Consider the following 17,064-nt stretch of genomic DNA (forward strand, 5'->3'; position numbering starts at 1 on the left):
AAATGGAGCTAATAATTTTACATATAATCATCTACAGTTCTTAATTATGAGGCTAGCAAACACATAAAATTATTTGCAATTGTACTTTGGTCATACATTTTAAGAATTAATATTATATTTAATATGGTTCTAGTCCAAGTAATGGCAACAGCTAGATGACAGCAGTTTATATGCTCTGCAGCTCCCAAGGAATTCAGGCAATAGTTTTCAAATTAACAAAATATAAGGAAAATTTTACTCCTTGCTTCCAGAAAAAGAATTGTAAGAAAAATTATAAAATAGGAGAGAAAAATTGTTATTCTTTGCTATAGATGTGTCAAGCACTATATTTTCCATCTTTTCTGCACTTAACCTAGCAAATGAGTTACTCATAGCTATTCAGCTATCTACTGTTTTTGTTCATTTTTTAAAAAATTTAAGTTCTATACCCAATGTGGGGTTTAAACTCATGACCCTGAGATCAAGAGTCATACACTCTACTGACTGAGCCAGTCAGGCACCACAGGTTATCTTCTTGAATGAGTTTTGGTAGTTTTGTTTTTTTAAGGACTTTGTCAATTTCACCAAAATTTATTGGCATAAAGTTGTTTGCAAAATGTGTTGTTTTAATGTCTCTAGGATCTGTAGTGATACCTCTGCTTTCATTACTAATCTTTGTGTCTTTTATCAGTTTGGCTAGAGGTCTATCTTACTAGTTGCATCCCACAAATTTTGGGATTTGTGTTTTCATTTTATTCAGTTAAGAAATCCTAATTTCCGGGGCGCCTCAGTGGCTCAGTGGTTGAGCATCTGCCTCTGGCTAAGGGTGTGATCCTGGGGTTCTGAGATCAAGTCCTGCATCGGGCTATCTCGAAAGGGAGCCTGATGTGGGACTCCATCCCAGGTCTCCAGGATCACGCCCTGGGGCTGATCGGGTCTCCAGGATTAAGCCCTGGGCAGAAGGTGGTGCTAAGCCACTGAGTCACCGGGCTGTCCCCCTTACTGTAACTACATTTTAGAGTTTTCATGTAAACAGCTTATAGTTGGGTCTTCCTTTTTGCCTAAGCTGACAATGTGTTTTAATTGAAAGGTTTTAGAGTTTCAATTTTAGACCATTTACATTTATTTATTATTTTAAAGATTTTATTTGAGAGAGAGAGATAGCACAAGCTGGGGGAAGGGCAGAGGCAGGAGAATCAGGCTCCAGGTGAACAAGGAGCCCCATGTGGGGCTTGATCCCAGTACTCTGAGATCATGACCTGAGCCCAAGGCAGATACTTAACAACTGAGCCACCCCAGGCATCCCTAGACTTTCAGTTTTTTAACAATGAAAAGTGTTATGGGAATGGATGGTGGTGATGGTTGCGCATTTTGAATGTATTTAGTACCACAGGCTGCACACTTAAAAATAGTTAAGATGGCAAACTTTATCACACTAAAAAAAACTTGAAAAAAAAAAAAACCTTTTAGAATATATTCATTTGTTCAAATATATGCTGGTACTCAATACCCATACCCCCAAATATTTCAAACCAAATCTGATATGGCTTAAGACATTGTTAAAAAAGTAATCCCTACACCTAATGTGGGGCTCAAACCCAAGACCCCAAGATCAAGAGTCTTACGCTCTGTGAACTGAGCCAGCCAGGAGCCCTGAGTTTTTTTTTTGTTTGTTTTTTGTTTTTGAAAGAATGATAAAAACAGACTGAAAGGGGTGCCTGGGTGGCTCAGTTGGTTAAACGGTTGCCTTCAGCTCAGCTAATGATCCCAGAGTCCTGGGATCAAGCCCTCTCTCAAATAAATAACTAGAATCTTTAAAACAAGCAACCAACCACCACCACCACCACCAACAACAAAAACAAACCCTAAAACAGACTGACACATGTATTATTACTTTATTAAATCTTAATAGTATTTTTTACAGGAAAAACACAGACGAGTAGGCTACATTGAAGAAATCTTATTTTTAGAAGAGAATTAAGAAGCCTTTAAGATACTTCCAGGTATTATCTTCAGTGATGCTTCTTATCTTTATTCTTGGACTCCAGGAAATATTCAGCCCCTACAGCTACCACAAATGCAGCAAATCCCCATTTGAATCCTTTTAATAACGCACCAACAAAGGAAACATTGTTTGCAAATCCACCTGCATATCTCCAAGCTTCATTGCTAGAGGAAAAAAAGGGGAAAATCATAATCACACACAACTTATGTATATTCACTGAGTAAAACAGATTTAATTTTCATCTTTCTAACAGACTTATATGCAACCTTATGTAAGTGGATCACAATGGGAATCTTACTGTGACATAAGATAATTAGGTCTATATGTCCATGTTTCATATATAAAACATAAGACTTGATTTCACAGTTTTTTTTTTTTAAGGATTTTATTTACTTATTCAAGAGACAGAGAGAGAGAGAGAGAGAGAGAAAGAGAGAGAGAGAGGCAGAGACACAGGCAGAGGGAGAAGCAGGCTCCATGCAGGGAGCCTGATGTAGGACTAAATCCCAGGACTCCAGGATCACACCCTGGGCCGAAGGCTGGCATGCAACTGCTGAGCCACCCAGGTGTCCCTCATAGTCATTAATAACTAGACTTTTACAGAATTCTCAAATGCAAGACTCATTTCAGCCTATTCATTACAGGTCAGTTGTGTGGCTTTGCCCATGTCAGTCATTACAGCATCATTTAAAGAGGAAGTTAGAAGCTTGGATATCAAACTGTTCTGCCACTTAGATTCACAATCTTGTAGGCTGCAAAAATAACTTAACCTGTCAAGGCATGCTTCCTTTTATTCAATGATGATTAGTATCTACCTTATAGTGTTATTACAGAGATTAACCAGGGTAACCAGATATATTCTGGCACAGAGAGTATGTAATACTTAACATTATTTTTTTAAAGATTTATGTATTTATTTATGAGAGACAAGAGAAAAGCAGAGACATAGGCAGAGGAAAGCAGGGTCCTCACAGGGAGCCTGATGTGGGACTTGATCCTCAGACCGCGGGATCACGACCCGAGCCAAAGGCAGACACTCAACCATTAAGCCACCCAGGCACCCAACATTATTATTATTATTATTATTCCAGAGAATCCGAACTTTTCCCTGTCATAGCAGCCTGAGCTTTAGAAGACTGACCTGCTTAAAAAAATAAAAAAGAAAAAGAAAAGAATACCAACTTCCTGCTCTGGCAATCATTTTTCTGAATATCCTGAACAGGAAAGTAAACAGAAATGAGAAAGCTCTAGTGAAAAAAAGTCTTCTCTCACAGGTAAGGATTAATGAGTAGAAAAAATAAGATATAAAAAACAAAAACCATCGAACTCTAAAAATCTGACTTACTAGAAAATGAGTTAATCAAATCTAATCAGATACCCAAACCAAAGACATTAGAAAAAAAAGCTACAGAGTAACATCCTTCATGAACACAGATGCAAATATTCTCAAAAGAATTTTAGAAAATTGGGTAGTCCGGGTGGCTCAGAGGTTTAGCGCTGCCTTCAGCCCAGGGCGTGATCTTGGAGACCCAGGATTGAGTCCCACGTCAGGCTCCCTCCATGGGGCCTGCTTCTCCCTCTGCCTGTGTCTCTGCCTCTCTCTCTCTCTCTCTCTCTGCTTCTCCCTCTGCCTGTGTCTCTGTCTCTCTGTCTCTCTCTCTCTCTCTCTCTGTCTCTCATGAATAAACAAATAAAATCTAAAAAAAAAAAAAAAGAATTTCAGAAAATTGAATCCAGCAATATACGAAGAGATAATATATCATGATGAAGGGTTTACCTCAGGAATGCAAGATTGGGTTGGTATTTTAAAATAAGTCAGTCATCATATTAACAGAAAAAAAAAACTATGTAAGCATCTCAATAGTTGCAAAAAATCATTTAAAAAGATTCAACACTCAAGAGAAACTCCACAATTGGATGAAAGACCTCTATGACCACCCTACAACTAATATACTTAATGGTAAAAGACTGAATGCTTCCTCCTCAATTAGGAACAAGGCAGGGGCTCCTGGCTGGCTCAGCTGTAGAGTATACAACACTTGATCTCATCAGGGTCATGAGTTCCAAGTTCCACGTTGGGTGTAGAAATTACTTAAAAAATAAATTAAGACAAAAAAAAGGAATAAGGCATGGATGTTAGCTCACACCACTTTTATCCATTATACTAGTAGTGTTAGCCACTGCATGAAAGAAAAAAAGTCTGTAAATTGAAAAGTAAGAAATAATACTGGTTTGAGACAAAATGTTCATCTATTAAGTAAATTCTAAGAAATCTGTAAAAAAAAAAAAAACCCTGCTAGACTGAAAATCTGAAGTTAGCAAAGTAGTAAGATACAAAGTTGATATATAAAACTCCATTGTATTTTCACACATTAGTAAAGAAAACTGGAAAAGTTCAACAATACCATTTATAATAGCATAAGGTATGGAATAATTCAGGATAAATTTAATAAAATACATACAAGGTTTGTTTTTATTTTTTATTTATTTTTTAAAAAGATTTTATTTATTCATGAAAGAGAGAGAGAGAGAGAGAGAGGCAGAGACACAGGCAGAGGGAGAAGCAGGCTCCATGCATGGAGCCCAACGTGGGACTCGATCCTGAATCTCCAGGATCACGCCCTGGGCTGAAGGCGACGCTAAACCGATAAGTCACCCGGGCTGCCCACAAGGTTTGTTTTTTATTTATTTTTATTAAAAAAAATTTTTTTTAAATTTATTTATGATAGTCACACACACACAGAGAGAGAGAGAGAGAGAGAGAGAGAGAGAGAGAGGCAGAGACACAGGCAGAAGGAGAAGCAGGCTCCATGCACCGGGAGCCCGATGTGGGATTCGATCCCGGGTCTCCAGGATAGCGCCCTGGGCCAAAGGCAGGCGCCAAACCGCTGCGCCACCCAGGGATCCCAAGGTTTGTTTTTTAAAGCAATAAAACACTATTGAGAAAATTAAACTGAATCTAAACTGTCCATAGTCTAGAAGACTCAATATTGTTAAGACACCAACTTTCTAGGTTTTTATTTAAATTCCAGTTAACATACAGTGCAATATTAGTTTCAGGTGTACAATATAGGGATTTAACTTGTTAAGACCTCAATTATCCTCAGTTGAGCTCTGAGTTAATGTGATCCCAATTAAAATTCAAATAGCCTTTTTCTAACTTTGAAAAGCTCGTTTTAACATTTAAATGTAAATACAAAGAATCTAGCTAAAACAATTAAGAAAAAAATGGAACATAGATACTGATCCTGTAGAATAAATTGCCTAAATTATTTAATTATTCTTACCGGCCCCATGGATCCCTTAGCCCTCGTGCAGCCAGCTTCTCCTGGACAGTTTCTAATGGTGTCCCTTCTATCTTCCATTGTTTATAATCTGGAAGTTCCAGTTTACTATGGCCATGATCATGGCCATGTCCATGGGCCATGTCTAAAGGATAAGATTAACGTAAAAAAGAAACATGCTGACTGTAGATATTAAATGCCCAAACATTTGTTAATGTTTTAAAAAGAGAGCCAGTATAAATACTTAAAAATTCTGAGTTAATAGGTTTTATAAAACAGCATCCTATTACGTAACTAACATATTTACAGTTAGGAAATACACATATACAAAATATAAAAAAGAAAAAGTCAATAATCCTCCCACTCAGAGAAAACCATTTACTATTTTGTTCCTTTCTGCATTACAAGAACAGCAAACATTTCTTGTGCCCTATGTGCCAGGTGCATTAAAGTGCTCTAACATGTATTAATTCTATTACTCCTAAAACAACTCTTTGACCTTAAATTACAGTTATATGTGAAGATCATGAAGCTTCAACAAGGTAAGTAACTTTCTGAAGGTAACAAAAACAGTAAACGGTACAATTGGTTTTGAACCTTGCAGTTTGGTTTAAAAGCCCTAGCTCCTAACTTCTAAGCAATACCGTTTCTTTCTTTTTAGTCCTTTCAGTGCATAATGAAATGAAAATGTACATACTGTTTAGTTACCTGCTTTGTTCAGATGATTCTTTTAAAATGCAGTGCTACTGTGTTTAAATATCTATGGTCACATGAACTTTTTCTGTAAAGAGCCAGATAGTAAATATCTTAGGCTTTGTGGACCAAGAGGTAAAATCAGGTATATTTTATAGGTAGTTATATAACAAGAGAAAAGAATTTCATTGATAAGATTCAAAGTATATAATTTTTTTAGAAAACAAGTCTGATGAAAAAATGAAATTCCCTTTTTTGGGGATAACATTTTGCTTAACTGGGGTTCAAAGTTAGCATTCTTTAGTTAGCAAATTTATTCCAAATGTTCATATGTAAAACCTTCTTACTTCATGGGCAGTATAAAAACAGGCAATATGCTGGATTTGGTCAGCAGGCTGTAGTTTGCTGACTCCTGAACTGACCAAAGAGACCTTAGGACCCCTAAGGCTCTTTAAGTAAAATATGCCTGTAATAGTTATAATAAAGACTTCAGTTTTACTAGTGATTTTTTTTTAAGTTTATTTATACTCTCAACACCCAACATGGGGCTTGAACTCACAGCCCCATGATCAAGAGTCACATGCTCAAAAAAAAAAAAAAAAAGAGTCACATGCTCTATGGATAGAGCCAGCCAGGCACCCCGCCAGTATTATTTTTATAGATAATGTAAAAATAAACTTTAGTTCAGTCCCGATTTAAATTACTATGAATTTCAAATTAAGGGTGTATGAATTAATACCCCCTTTGTATAAGGTTAGCAGTAGCAATTCTATAATCACTGCTCTCCAGAAATAAAACCAAACCAAATAATTACTACCATAATGTCTGCATTTATAACCACGAACAGGCTCAATAATAAGGCAGGGCTCTTACACGGCATTTTAGAAGACAGAGGTAATTATTAGATAGTGTATACTAAAGATACATCATGTGAAATGTTGATTCCATTAAACAATAGTTCCCAAGAATATTGTGGGTTTAAACATAGCAATTCTGACAAATTAACCAACACTTTAATATTTAGAAATACTAGGATAATCACAAAACATTATTTTAATGTTTTTTACATTTAAAAAAGAATGAAACCCAGTAACTACCAAACACAAGTTAAAAAAACATCCACAATTTCAAATGAAACATTTGATCTATTATTTCATTATTATTTGGTGTATTCAATAATATAAAGGAAAAAAGTTACCGTTTCAGATTTCAGGCTGACTTTTGAGATTCAATACATTATAAAAGAAATAGTTTTAGAAGTGTTTAATTAGAAGGACATCTTGGCTTCAAACCATGTTTAAAAAAAATTTGTTTCATTTTAAAAATCTTTAAAAAGATTGCAAGACAAACTCTTATTTTGGCAAATATCAATTCTAGAATGCTAACCCTAATTGAGTATTAACATACTTGGAAGGGAATACAAAACAAATATCAAAATCTTTTGATGAAATAGTTTGATTTTAAAAATATACATGGAGGGGCGCTTGGGTGGCTCAGTCGGTTAAGTGTCCAATTCTTTTTTTTTTTTAAAGCTTTATTTATTTATTATTCATCGAGACAGAGAGAGAGAGAGAAAGAGAGAGACAGAACACAGAGGGAGAAGCAGGCTCCACGCAGGGAGCCCGATGTAGGGCTCGACCCCGGGTCTCCAGCATCACGCCCTGGGCCAAAGGTGGTGCTAAACTGCTGAGCCACCCAGGGATCCCCAAGTGTCCAACTCTTGATTTCAGCCCAGATCATGGTCTCAGGGTTTTGAGATCAAGCCCTGCGTCAGGCTCTATGCCGGGCAAGGAGCCTGCTTACGATTTTCTCTGCACCCTCCCTTAAAAAAAAAAAAAAAAAAATATATATATATATATATATATATATATATATATATATATATATATATATATGGGCATTACCATGTATGAAGGCTATTCCAAAGTTACAATATTACTATGTTCAAATTTTAACTTGGGAGATAAATCTTTGAACAAAAACATGAAAGTATACATACTAATTTCTAATTTCCTTTAACAAAATCAATGTGTTTTCTCTTCTACCTCATTAAAATGTTCCAGAAAGCATCCCTTTATAGTCATTGACTAAACAGAGTATCTCAATGACTTTTTAGAAAGTTGAACAATACAATTTCTAGAGAACTTTTCATTTTCCTTCAAAAAATCACTTCTACTTCAGGGCGCCTGGGTGGCTCAGTGGTTGAGCGTCTGCCTTTGGCTCAGGGTGTGATCTCCAGGTCCTGGGGTCGAGACCTGCTCTAGGCTCTCCTGCATGGAGCCTGCTTTTCCCTCTGCCTGTGTCTCTGTGTCTCTCATGAATAAATAAATACTTTTTTTTTTAAAGAATAATGTCATTTATAGTACATGTAATTTAATGGTTTATTAATGACTTTCAGGTATATATCCCAACCACTCCTCGTTTTTAAACTTATGACTAAGAACACTAGAAAATAAAACGAACACAAGTGACTTTTAGTGTCCCTGCACCTACTTATATGGCAATTTAAAAACAGTAATCACTCTAAAAATGGATGTAATTCTGTAACCTGGTTTTTTTTTTCTCTTTAACGTTGTCATACGCATTCACACTAGGAAAGCCTTACTATTGCGATTATCCTCTTATTTTACAATGTTTCGATTTGGGGCCGTTGCCTTTAGGCAACTCAAAGGTCGCCACCAGAAAATACACGGCGGGGGGTTTGCGGGTGGGAAAGTAGGAAAAAAAGCACATGGACTTAACTACAGTAATTGTCACCGCATCCTTCTGCCAAGGGCCCTTCTCTAACCCCAGGACTTCATTGTTCTCTAGTGCTAGTTCTTTGATCCCCTTCCCTCGAGGTTACAGACTCTCAAGACGGTTCTCCACTTAGTCTCTCCCTTTTCTACAATCCCCAGAACAGTGTTGCACGGTTACTCCTGATCAAGAGGTGTCCCACCACCTCTAATTTACCTGACAGCAATCTGACCTCTCACGACACTCAAGAGTCAATCCTCCAGCCCGAGCCAAGCGGAAACGGAAGTAGTCTCTCGGAGTGCCTTTCGGCAGGAAAGCAGGAGAACCGTTCAACCGTTCCGCACCGGGCCACGGATTCGTGGACCGACGGGAGAGGAAAACGCGAAGGATGTGGAGTTCGACATTTTTTTTCCGCGCATCTGTGCATCGGTGGTCTGACTGAGGTAAGAATCATTGTGCAGGACGGAATGGCAGGGCAGAGGCGATGTTTCCCCTGCTCGGAGGCCGGAATCCTTAGACGCCGTACAGAAGGGCGGGCCGCGAACATGCTCCAGCCAATGAGGGAGGCAGTTTTTGGAGCGTGGACTCGGCCAATGGGAAGGCTGGTTGTTGCGCTGCAGTTGGCAGGCTGCTGCGGGAGGCGGTGGCGGCAAGAAGCCGGAGGCAGCGGGGTGACAGGTAGGCGGCGGCGGCGTCTTTGCGGGGCGCGGAGTGCTGGGTCAGGAGGGCTTCTTCTTCTCGGGCTGCAGGAACCCCCAGAGGGGATGTGACGAGGGTGGTCCGGGAAGGCGGTAGCTGGAGTGGCGGTGGTTCCGGAACCTCGCGTAGACCAGGTAGCAGCTTGGGAGGGCGGTGAGGAGAAGGCAGCTGAGGCGGGGGGAGGCCGGGCGTCGCGGGGCGACGTGGGGGCCCTGGGCGGCCGGAGGCTGCGGCGGCAAGGGCCGAGGGAGGAGAGAGGCGGGAGCACGACGCTCTCGTGAGGGCTGGAGGAGTTCCTTGCACGAAGCTCGGAGAGAGGAAAGGACGCGCGCGGCATTGCGGGCACCGGAGAGAAAGCCTAAGAATTGCTTCTTAGGGTCATTTCTCGAGGTGGGAAGGGTGCGTGAAGAGACGCCTATTTGCTGGCGGTCAGAGCCTCCAAACTCCTTATGGCTACATATTATGTAACCCTTGGCTATTATTTACCTAAACAACTAGGTTGTCGCTCTCGGAAGAGGAGGAAGGTCTTGCAACCTCTTGATGTGTCAGAATAGTTTTTGTTTTTTTTTTTTTTTTTTTTTTTTTCTCGTTGGTTTGCGTGCTCCCTACCTTGGCAGGCTCCGTAGAGGTGAAGCAGCATGGAGCAGCGTCAGGTCGAGCTTATCCCGACTCCGGACTTGGGTCGAGAGAGGCGTCGGTGTGAGACGGGCAGCCAGGGTGGTGTTTTGTAGTGTTTATGAATTTATTTGTTTCCAACGGTCAATGCTGATCACAAATACTTTTTGTTTGTTTGTTTTTGATCTTCAGGAAAGTGGGGAGCCTCAAAAACCTATAGTAGGAGGTAAGTGCGAGTTGGAAAAGGACTCGAAATTTAGTTGTTAGGGAGGGAAACCTCCCCCCCCGCCCCCACCTAAATATTGTGGATGTTAGAGACCGTGAAAATCAGGTGGTGGTGGTTTTTAGGGGCATAAGGTAGGGGAGAAGAAGTCCTCTTTTAAGTAATATGCTCTTTTACGCCTGATAAACCAGTTGCCCGGAATAGTTATGAGTGATTTCTTAGGTTTAAAAGAGTATGCTCTTGGAACCTCTCCAACGGAGGTTAAAAACATGTATTCATGTTTTTTAATTTAATTTAATTTAATTAAATTAATCCTGGACAGGATTTAATCCATGGACAGGATTAACTGTAAATTATCCCTTTTTCTGAGTTTTTACAACTGCACAGTGGAATAGAGAATAAAATAGGAATTCCATTCAGTATGTGTTTACCGAACCACAGACTGCCTTAAAAATGAGGTGTCCTAGCACACCGGGAAACTTTAAAAGACGCATCATAAATTGCTAAAATGTAAGCTGGTTGAAATGTATGTAGCCTTTGGCTGAGAAGATAAGGACTAAGGTAGTGTGAGCACGTGTACGATTTTCGTTTTTGTATTAGCGATGATTTAATATATCCCAGAGCCTAAATGAAAAGATTCTTGATTTTCCCTCTAAATATCATTTGGTAAAGAGAGGTAGATCATTAGAGTTTGTACTGAAATGTTTAACCACAAATATTTATCAGTGCTTCAGTCAAAATTTTTGATTCCCGGTGTTTTCCTTGGTCTTTTTTACCTTTTTGCAATAGTAATACTGTCTCAGTCTCAAAGAATACTGCTGTAGGTGCAGTTCTGTAGTGTGAGTACCTGCGAACAAATCTCTGCTGCTTGTGCAGGGTGGTGTGAGTGTGTGCCTGTGTGTTTCTGTGTGTGTGTGTGTGTGTTTCTTATGTAACCAGCCTGCTAAGAGCTCTTAGAGAACTAACTAATGGCTGATTTTGAACGGCCAGTAGGTGTCATTGTAGAATGCAACAAAGTTGAACATTGAGTAGGAAATTACCAACTGATTTAAGAAACGCCAGTCAGAATTAGAATATAATAATAATTGGCCTATTATTTTATAACATTAGAAGCCCACTTTCCTGACACATTTCAGTATTGGAGCTGTTTATAGGAAGCTGAAACACTGGCTTAAAGAAGTATAATTTTTTTTTTTTTTGTTCTAAAACGGACCTGTAGAGTTTTTTAAATCCAACTCTTAAACCATCTTGACATGCAATTTAGATTTAAGTTTGTTTCATTTAAAAAAATTTTTTTTAATACACAGTTTTGGCATTTAATAGTAGTTTATTAAATTCTATAATTAAGATTTTCAGCTTGACGGAGCTTTATAATAGAAAAAACAATGCTACATAATAAAAAAACTAAAATGATAAAATATGGAAAGAAAGTCTCCAAATTATCAGCTGCACCAAAAAAAGTGCTTTGTTGTTCTTTTAAAGCAAGAACAGAGGAGTTTCTATCTTTCATTCTGTGGTTTCTTAGTTTTTTTGATGCCCAAAATAGCTTCTTTTTATATTTTTATCTGGCTACTAGACTATGTGCCTTTCTCCGGATGATGAACTGGATATTTGTCATGGTCTAAAATATAACATCATGAATTCTGGAAGGAGCTGGCGCAGAAAGCTCTTAAAGGTTGCTTACAACTGGTGTGAATACAGCTGGTTACCTGCAGAGCCTCCTTCTAAGCTCTTGTCTCTTTGTAGCTCTGATCCTTTGCCTGCTGTTGATACAGTGTTTAAAAAAATAGAGTTGGACCTAATTCAGGAATTCTCATTGAGGGTAGAGAGTTACATATGTATCAGAATAATCTAGGAGTTAAAAAAAAAAAGGCATACACACATAACTATTGTCTCCACTTCCCTTCAGAATCTTAGTGGTAGGGGGAATGTGAAGAGAAATAGATACATTTTGAAGGAAAAAACATCTCCTAGGTGATGTGGTTCACCACTGGCTTCCATGTTAGAATTGATCTAATTCATGGCTCTCATACTTGTGGTATGAAATAGCAATGGTAGTTTTCCCTTGAAAGAAAAGGCTGCTAAATCTACCAATATTCTTATAGCTCAATAAAATTTCACCATTTAACATTATAGCTGGGCTAGAGTCTCTAACCAGGAGCTGAAGTTGCCAGAAATAAAAATTTCCTGACTGTTTTGGTTTGGATTAGTTTTTACTTGGTAGTCACTATCCATAAAACAAACTAATTTCTTCCACAATTCAGACCTGTGCTAATTTGCACAGATATTTAGTGATAATCTTGTTTTCTCTCTCTTTTTTAAAGATTGTGTTTGTTTGTTTATTTATTTATTTGGAGAGAGAGAGAGAAAGCGAGCCAGGGAGCACAAGCGGGGGAACAATAGAGGGAGAGGGAAAAGCAGGCTCCCCACTGAGCAGGAAGCCCCACATAGGGCTCAATCTCAGGACCCTGGGATCGTGACCTGAACCAAAGACAGACACTTAACCAACTGAGCCACCCAGGGGCCCCTTTATCTTGTTCTCTTAAAATGTCTCTAAAAGCTATCTAGTTTAAGAATTAAATAGAACTGGAAAATAAAAATTGGAAGTTTTCTTGATTAAAGTTCTTTTTGTGATATTGCTATGATACAGTGAAAATATACATTTATCTTTTGTGTGAATATTCATTCATATATGTTAATATGTTAAAAATTGGAACTGTGAATGTGTTGACTTTGACATGGGCCCTGTTTAGAAATTCCTGGTTCATTTTTACAAAGTTTGAGCTTTTCTGTTTGGGTCTCTGCCATGGAGACAAGTATGAGAAGAAGTAGATGAGTAGACTAATTTTGGAAGAAGATGTAAAAACTCAATTATGTAATATATTAAGAGGTCATTCTATAAATGACTTTGATCATTTATAGAATTATAGTTCTTTCTAGGTTTGAAATACAACAAAAGTCATGAAATATGGTAAGTGGGCAGCCTGGATGGCTCAGCGGTTTAGTGCCACCTTCAGCCCCGGGCGTAATCTTGGAGACCCGGGATCAAGTCCCATGTTAGGCTCCCTGCATGGAACCTGCTTCTCCCTCTGCCTGTGTCTTTGCCTCCCTCTGTCTCTCTCTCTCTCTCTGTTTCTCTCATGAATAAGTAAATAAAAAATTAAAAAAAATATATGGTAAGTGACACCAATTTATTGGATGGCAAAGTAGGGGTTACAAAATAGTTATTTTGTTCATTGTAAAACACTGAACTCCCAAAAATGTTGGAATTCAGTTTATCACTTTTGTTATTATGGACCCTTAACTCTTTTTTTTTTTTTTAATTGAGGTAAAATTGACATAACCCTTGACACTTGATAGTGCTTGGTTTTTAATTAATAAAGACTTGTTAGCTGCTAAGATTTGTCAGTTTACTTGCTTAAATTCCTGTAGAGGGAGTTGGATGCTGAGTGGGGAATGAAACTAATAATTTTTAATATATTCTTTTATATTGAGGATTAAAAGCAATTTTTTTTTATTAAACTTTATTTTTTAGAACAGTTTTAGGTTCACAGTAAAATCGGGTGGGAGGTACAATGATATCCCATGTACTCACCCCATACACTTGTAGATCCTCCCCATTATCAGTATCTCCCACAGAATGATACATTAGTTACAATTGAGGAACCTACATTGATACATCATTATCACCCAAAGTCTATGGCTTACATTAGAGTTCAGTCTTGGCCTTGTACATTGGACATGTATCCACTATTATGGTATTAACAGAGTAGTAGTGGGGCTTTTTAAAATTTTTTTTTTTAATTTTTATTTATTTATTTATGATAGAGAGAGAGAGAGAGAGAGAGAGAGAGGCAGAGACATAGGCAGAGGGAGAAGCAGGCTCCATGCACCGGGAGCCTGATGTGGGTGGGATTCGATCCCGGGTCTCCAGGATCGCGCCCTGGGCAAAGGCAGGCGCCAAACCGCTGCGCCACCCAGGGATAGGAGTGGGGCTTTTTAACCAGCTTTTTATAGTTTTATAGTTCTTTCTTTCTAAATGAAAAAAAGTAGTGGGGAGTATACTACTGTTCTTTCTACTTGATGATTGTAAAATCTAAAGTTAATATGAACTTGGAGTCTGTCACAGTACTTACTGTTTGTGGAAAAAGACTAGAAGGAATGAATGTTTGTTTCTCTTCAGAGTTCTGTGGTCACATCTCTTCTAAATCTGTACCTTGTCCCTCTGATTTTATTTGCTCAGCATCTAAATGTGATGTGATTCTTAAATCTATGTCTTTAATCCAGAGCTTTTTCTTGATCTCTGGTTCCTGTTCTGTAAATCTAATTGCCTGCTAGATGAGGACGACCTGCAGGTCCCTCAAATATAGTATATCTAAAAGTGAATTTTATCTTCTATCATCTAATGTGCTGAAGCTGGAACCTGGTATTATCTTTGAATCTTTACTCATATACTCCTCATCTCAGCAATGATAGGTTCTGTTGACTTTATTCTCTTACTACTTTTTAAATTCACTTCTCTTAATTTCTACAACCTCTAGGAGTGTGAAGAGTTAGGACTTAGAAGTACACTATCTATTTTTTTTTTGATTTTTATTTATTTATGATAGTCACACAGAGAGAGAGGCAGAGACATATAGGCAGAGGGAGAAGCAGGCTCCATGCACCGGGCGCCCGACGTGGGATTCGATCCCAGGTCTCCAGGATTGGGCCCTGGGCCAAAGGCAGGCGCCAAACCGCTGCGCCACCCAGGGATCCCAGAAGTACACTATCTAGATGAGAATTCCAGCTCCACATTTGCAGCCTCAGTTTCTTTGTCATTAAAAACAGAGTTGTACAACTGCGCAGTTGCATTCTTAGGCATTTATTCCAGATAAATTGAAACTTATATTCACATAAAAACCTGTATATGAGGACAGCCCAAGTGGCTCAGCGGTTTAGCTGTCTCTCATGAATAAATAAATCTTAAAAAAAAAAAACAAACCAAAAAAACCTGTGTATGAATGCTCATAGCAGCTTAATTCCTAACAGCCCCAAACTGGAAACAACTCAGATATTCTTCAGTAAATGAATGGCTAAACAAACTGGCACATTTACACCATGGACCACTATGCAGCAATAAAAAAGATTGAACTATTGATAAATGCACCATCTTAGAAGAGTCTCAAGAAAAAAAAAAAAAAAGTACTCTCAAGAGGTTCCATACAGTATGATTCCATTTATATAATGTTCTGAAAATAACAGATTTATAGAGATGAAGAGCAGATTAATTATTGCCAGGGGTGAAGAATCAGGGGGAATGGAGCCTTTTGTTAGAACAGTTCTGTATTTTGATTGTGGCAGTAGTTACACAAATATACATATGTCATAAAATTGTATAGAGCTACACAGACAAATGAGCGCTTATAAAACTGTTGATATCTAAACCTCTGTAGACTGTGCCAATGTGAATTTCTTGGGTCTCGGTATTTTACCATAGGGCAAGATGTTACCCTTGGAAGAAACTGGACCAAGGGTACCTGGGACGTCCTGGCACATATTTTGGGAGCTTCTTGTGAGTCTATTTATATATTAAAAAAAAAAATTAGAGTAATTAGATTAAATGAGCAAATATAAGTAAGGTTCTTATTATAATATTTAGTGCATCATAAATACATAGTAAATTTAATGGTAGTGGCAGTAGCAGCAGTGATAATTCAGGCCTCTAACCTCTTTCTAGGCCTTTCACTTGGACCATGCCAACAGTCTCATGGGTCATCATGGCCTCAGTCTTTTTTTCTCTCCCGGCCATTCTGTGCTCTTTCCGAAATGCCTATCACATATTACTTATTTCATGCAAAATACTTTAATGGCTCCTCGTTGTACTTTCATACATTAATTTTATTTTTTAAACCATAGTGGAATGAAACATCGGAGTCAGCATGACTTCTGGGATACTACAATAGCTGAATTAAAGATAAAAAAAATTCTTGAGTGATTTTTCTCATCTTCAAGGAATTATTAAATATTATTTTAAAGTTCGGTGGTTTGGTTTTTTGTTTTTTTAGGGGAAGGTTTTTCAGTACTGATGCCTAACACCCTATGCCAAAACTTAATGACTTAGGAAAAAGAGATTTATTATTTTTCATCATCTGTATGTAGGTTGACTGAGCAGTTCCTCTGTTGGTTTCACTTGGCTCTCTCATGTAGTTGAATCTACCTAGAGAATTGACTGAGTTGGAAGATCCAAGATGTCCTCACTCACTTGTTTGCACTTGGTGCTAGCTGTCCATTAAAGTTCTTCAGTCTTCTCAGTGTGACTTCTCATTCTCTACTAGGCCAGTCTGGCAACCTTACATGGCATTTTCAGGGTAGCATTCTCAGAAGGTAAAGGTGGAAGCTATAGGGCTACAAGCGGTCTTTGGAGCTTAGGCTTTGGAACTTACATAATGTTCCTTCCATCACATTCTGTTGGTCAAAACAATTCACAAAGCTAGCCTAAATTCAGGGGGATGAAGAAATAAAGATAAAGACCTTTGTCTCTGTCAGTTTGGACTGCTATAACAAAGTATGATAGACTAGGCAGCTTAAACAACAATTTATTTTTCAGTTCTGGAAGCTGGAAAGTCCAAGATCAGTGTACCTCTAAGTGTACTCATCCCACTTATGAGAGCTCTACCCTCAACTTAATCACCTCCCAAAGGCCTCACCTCCTAATACCATTACTTTGAGGGTTAGTATCTCAATATATAAATTTTGGGGGGATACATTCAGATTATTTTCTATTTTCTTAATGTAAGGATGAAAAACAGTAAAAAAAATGACACATCACTAAGAATTTTTGAGAAGTT

At 38.3% G+C, this 17,064-nt stretch overlaps 2 protein-coding genes across 13 annotated transcripts in view; one reads left to right on the plus strand and one right to left on the minus strand.

Moving 5' to 3' along the window:
- Window positions 1-1,855: 1,855 nt before the first annotated feature.
- Window positions 1,856-9,784, minus strand: NDUFB3 (NADH:ubiquinone oxidoreductase subunit B3). Of its 3 annotated transcripts, XM_077884851.1 has the most exons (4): window positions 8,914-8,993; window positions 5,977-6,049; window positions 5,272-5,413; window positions 1,856-2,148 (listed from the first exon to the last, which is right to left on the minus strand). In XM_077884851.1, the coding sequence occupies exons 3-4, from the start codon at window positions 5,409-5,411 to the stop codon at window positions 1,992-1,994; spliced, it is 297 nt and encodes a 98-aa protein (XP_077740977.1). In that variant the 5' UTR covers window positions 5,412-5,413; window positions 5,977-6,049; window positions 8,914-8,993; the 3' UTR covers window positions 1,856-1,991. The 3 variants fall into 3 exon arrangements, with proteins under 3 accessions (XP_077740977.1, XP_077740976.1, XP_077740975.1); XM_077884850.1 differs by lacking the exon at window positions 5,977-6,049 and having other exon boundaries at window positions 8,914-9,073; XM_077884849.1 differs by lacking the exons at window positions 1,856-2,148; window positions 5,272-5,413 and having other exon boundaries at window positions 5,975-6,049; window positions 8,914-9,784.
- HYCC2 (hyccin PI4KA lipid kinase complex subunit 2) overlaps window positions 9,023-17,064 on the plus strand; it is a 77,950-nt gene continuing 69,908 nt past the window's right edge. For 3 of the 10 annotated variants that reach the window (XM_077884844.1, XM_077884837.1, XM_077884846.1), the window contains exons 1-2: window positions 9,283-9,375; window positions 10,204-10,237. The gene's annotated coding sequence lies outside the window, so the exon portion shown is untranslated. Of the gene's footprint in view, window positions 9,141-9,280; window positions 9,376-9,405; window positions 9,531-9,761; window positions 9,787-10,203; window positions 10,238-15,713; window positions 15,789-17,064 lie in introns of those variants that run through there. The other 7 variants (XM_077884845.1, XM_077884840.1, XM_077884841.1 and 4 more) reach the window with 6 other exon arrangements.

The sequence above is a fragment of the Canis aureus genome, chromosome 36 (genome assembly GCF_053574225.1).
Source record: "Canis aureus isolate CA01 chromosome 36, VMU_Caureus_v.1.0, whole genome shotgun sequence".
Lineage (NCBI taxonomy): Eukaryota > Metazoa > Chordata > Mammalia > Carnivora > Canidae > Canis > Canis aureus.

Coding starts and splice junctions, on each gene's coding strand:
- NDUFB3 (XM_077884849.1), bottom strand. CDS start 9,733: ATGCCGCGCGCGTCCTTTCCTCTCTCCGAGCTTCGTGCAAGGAACTCC.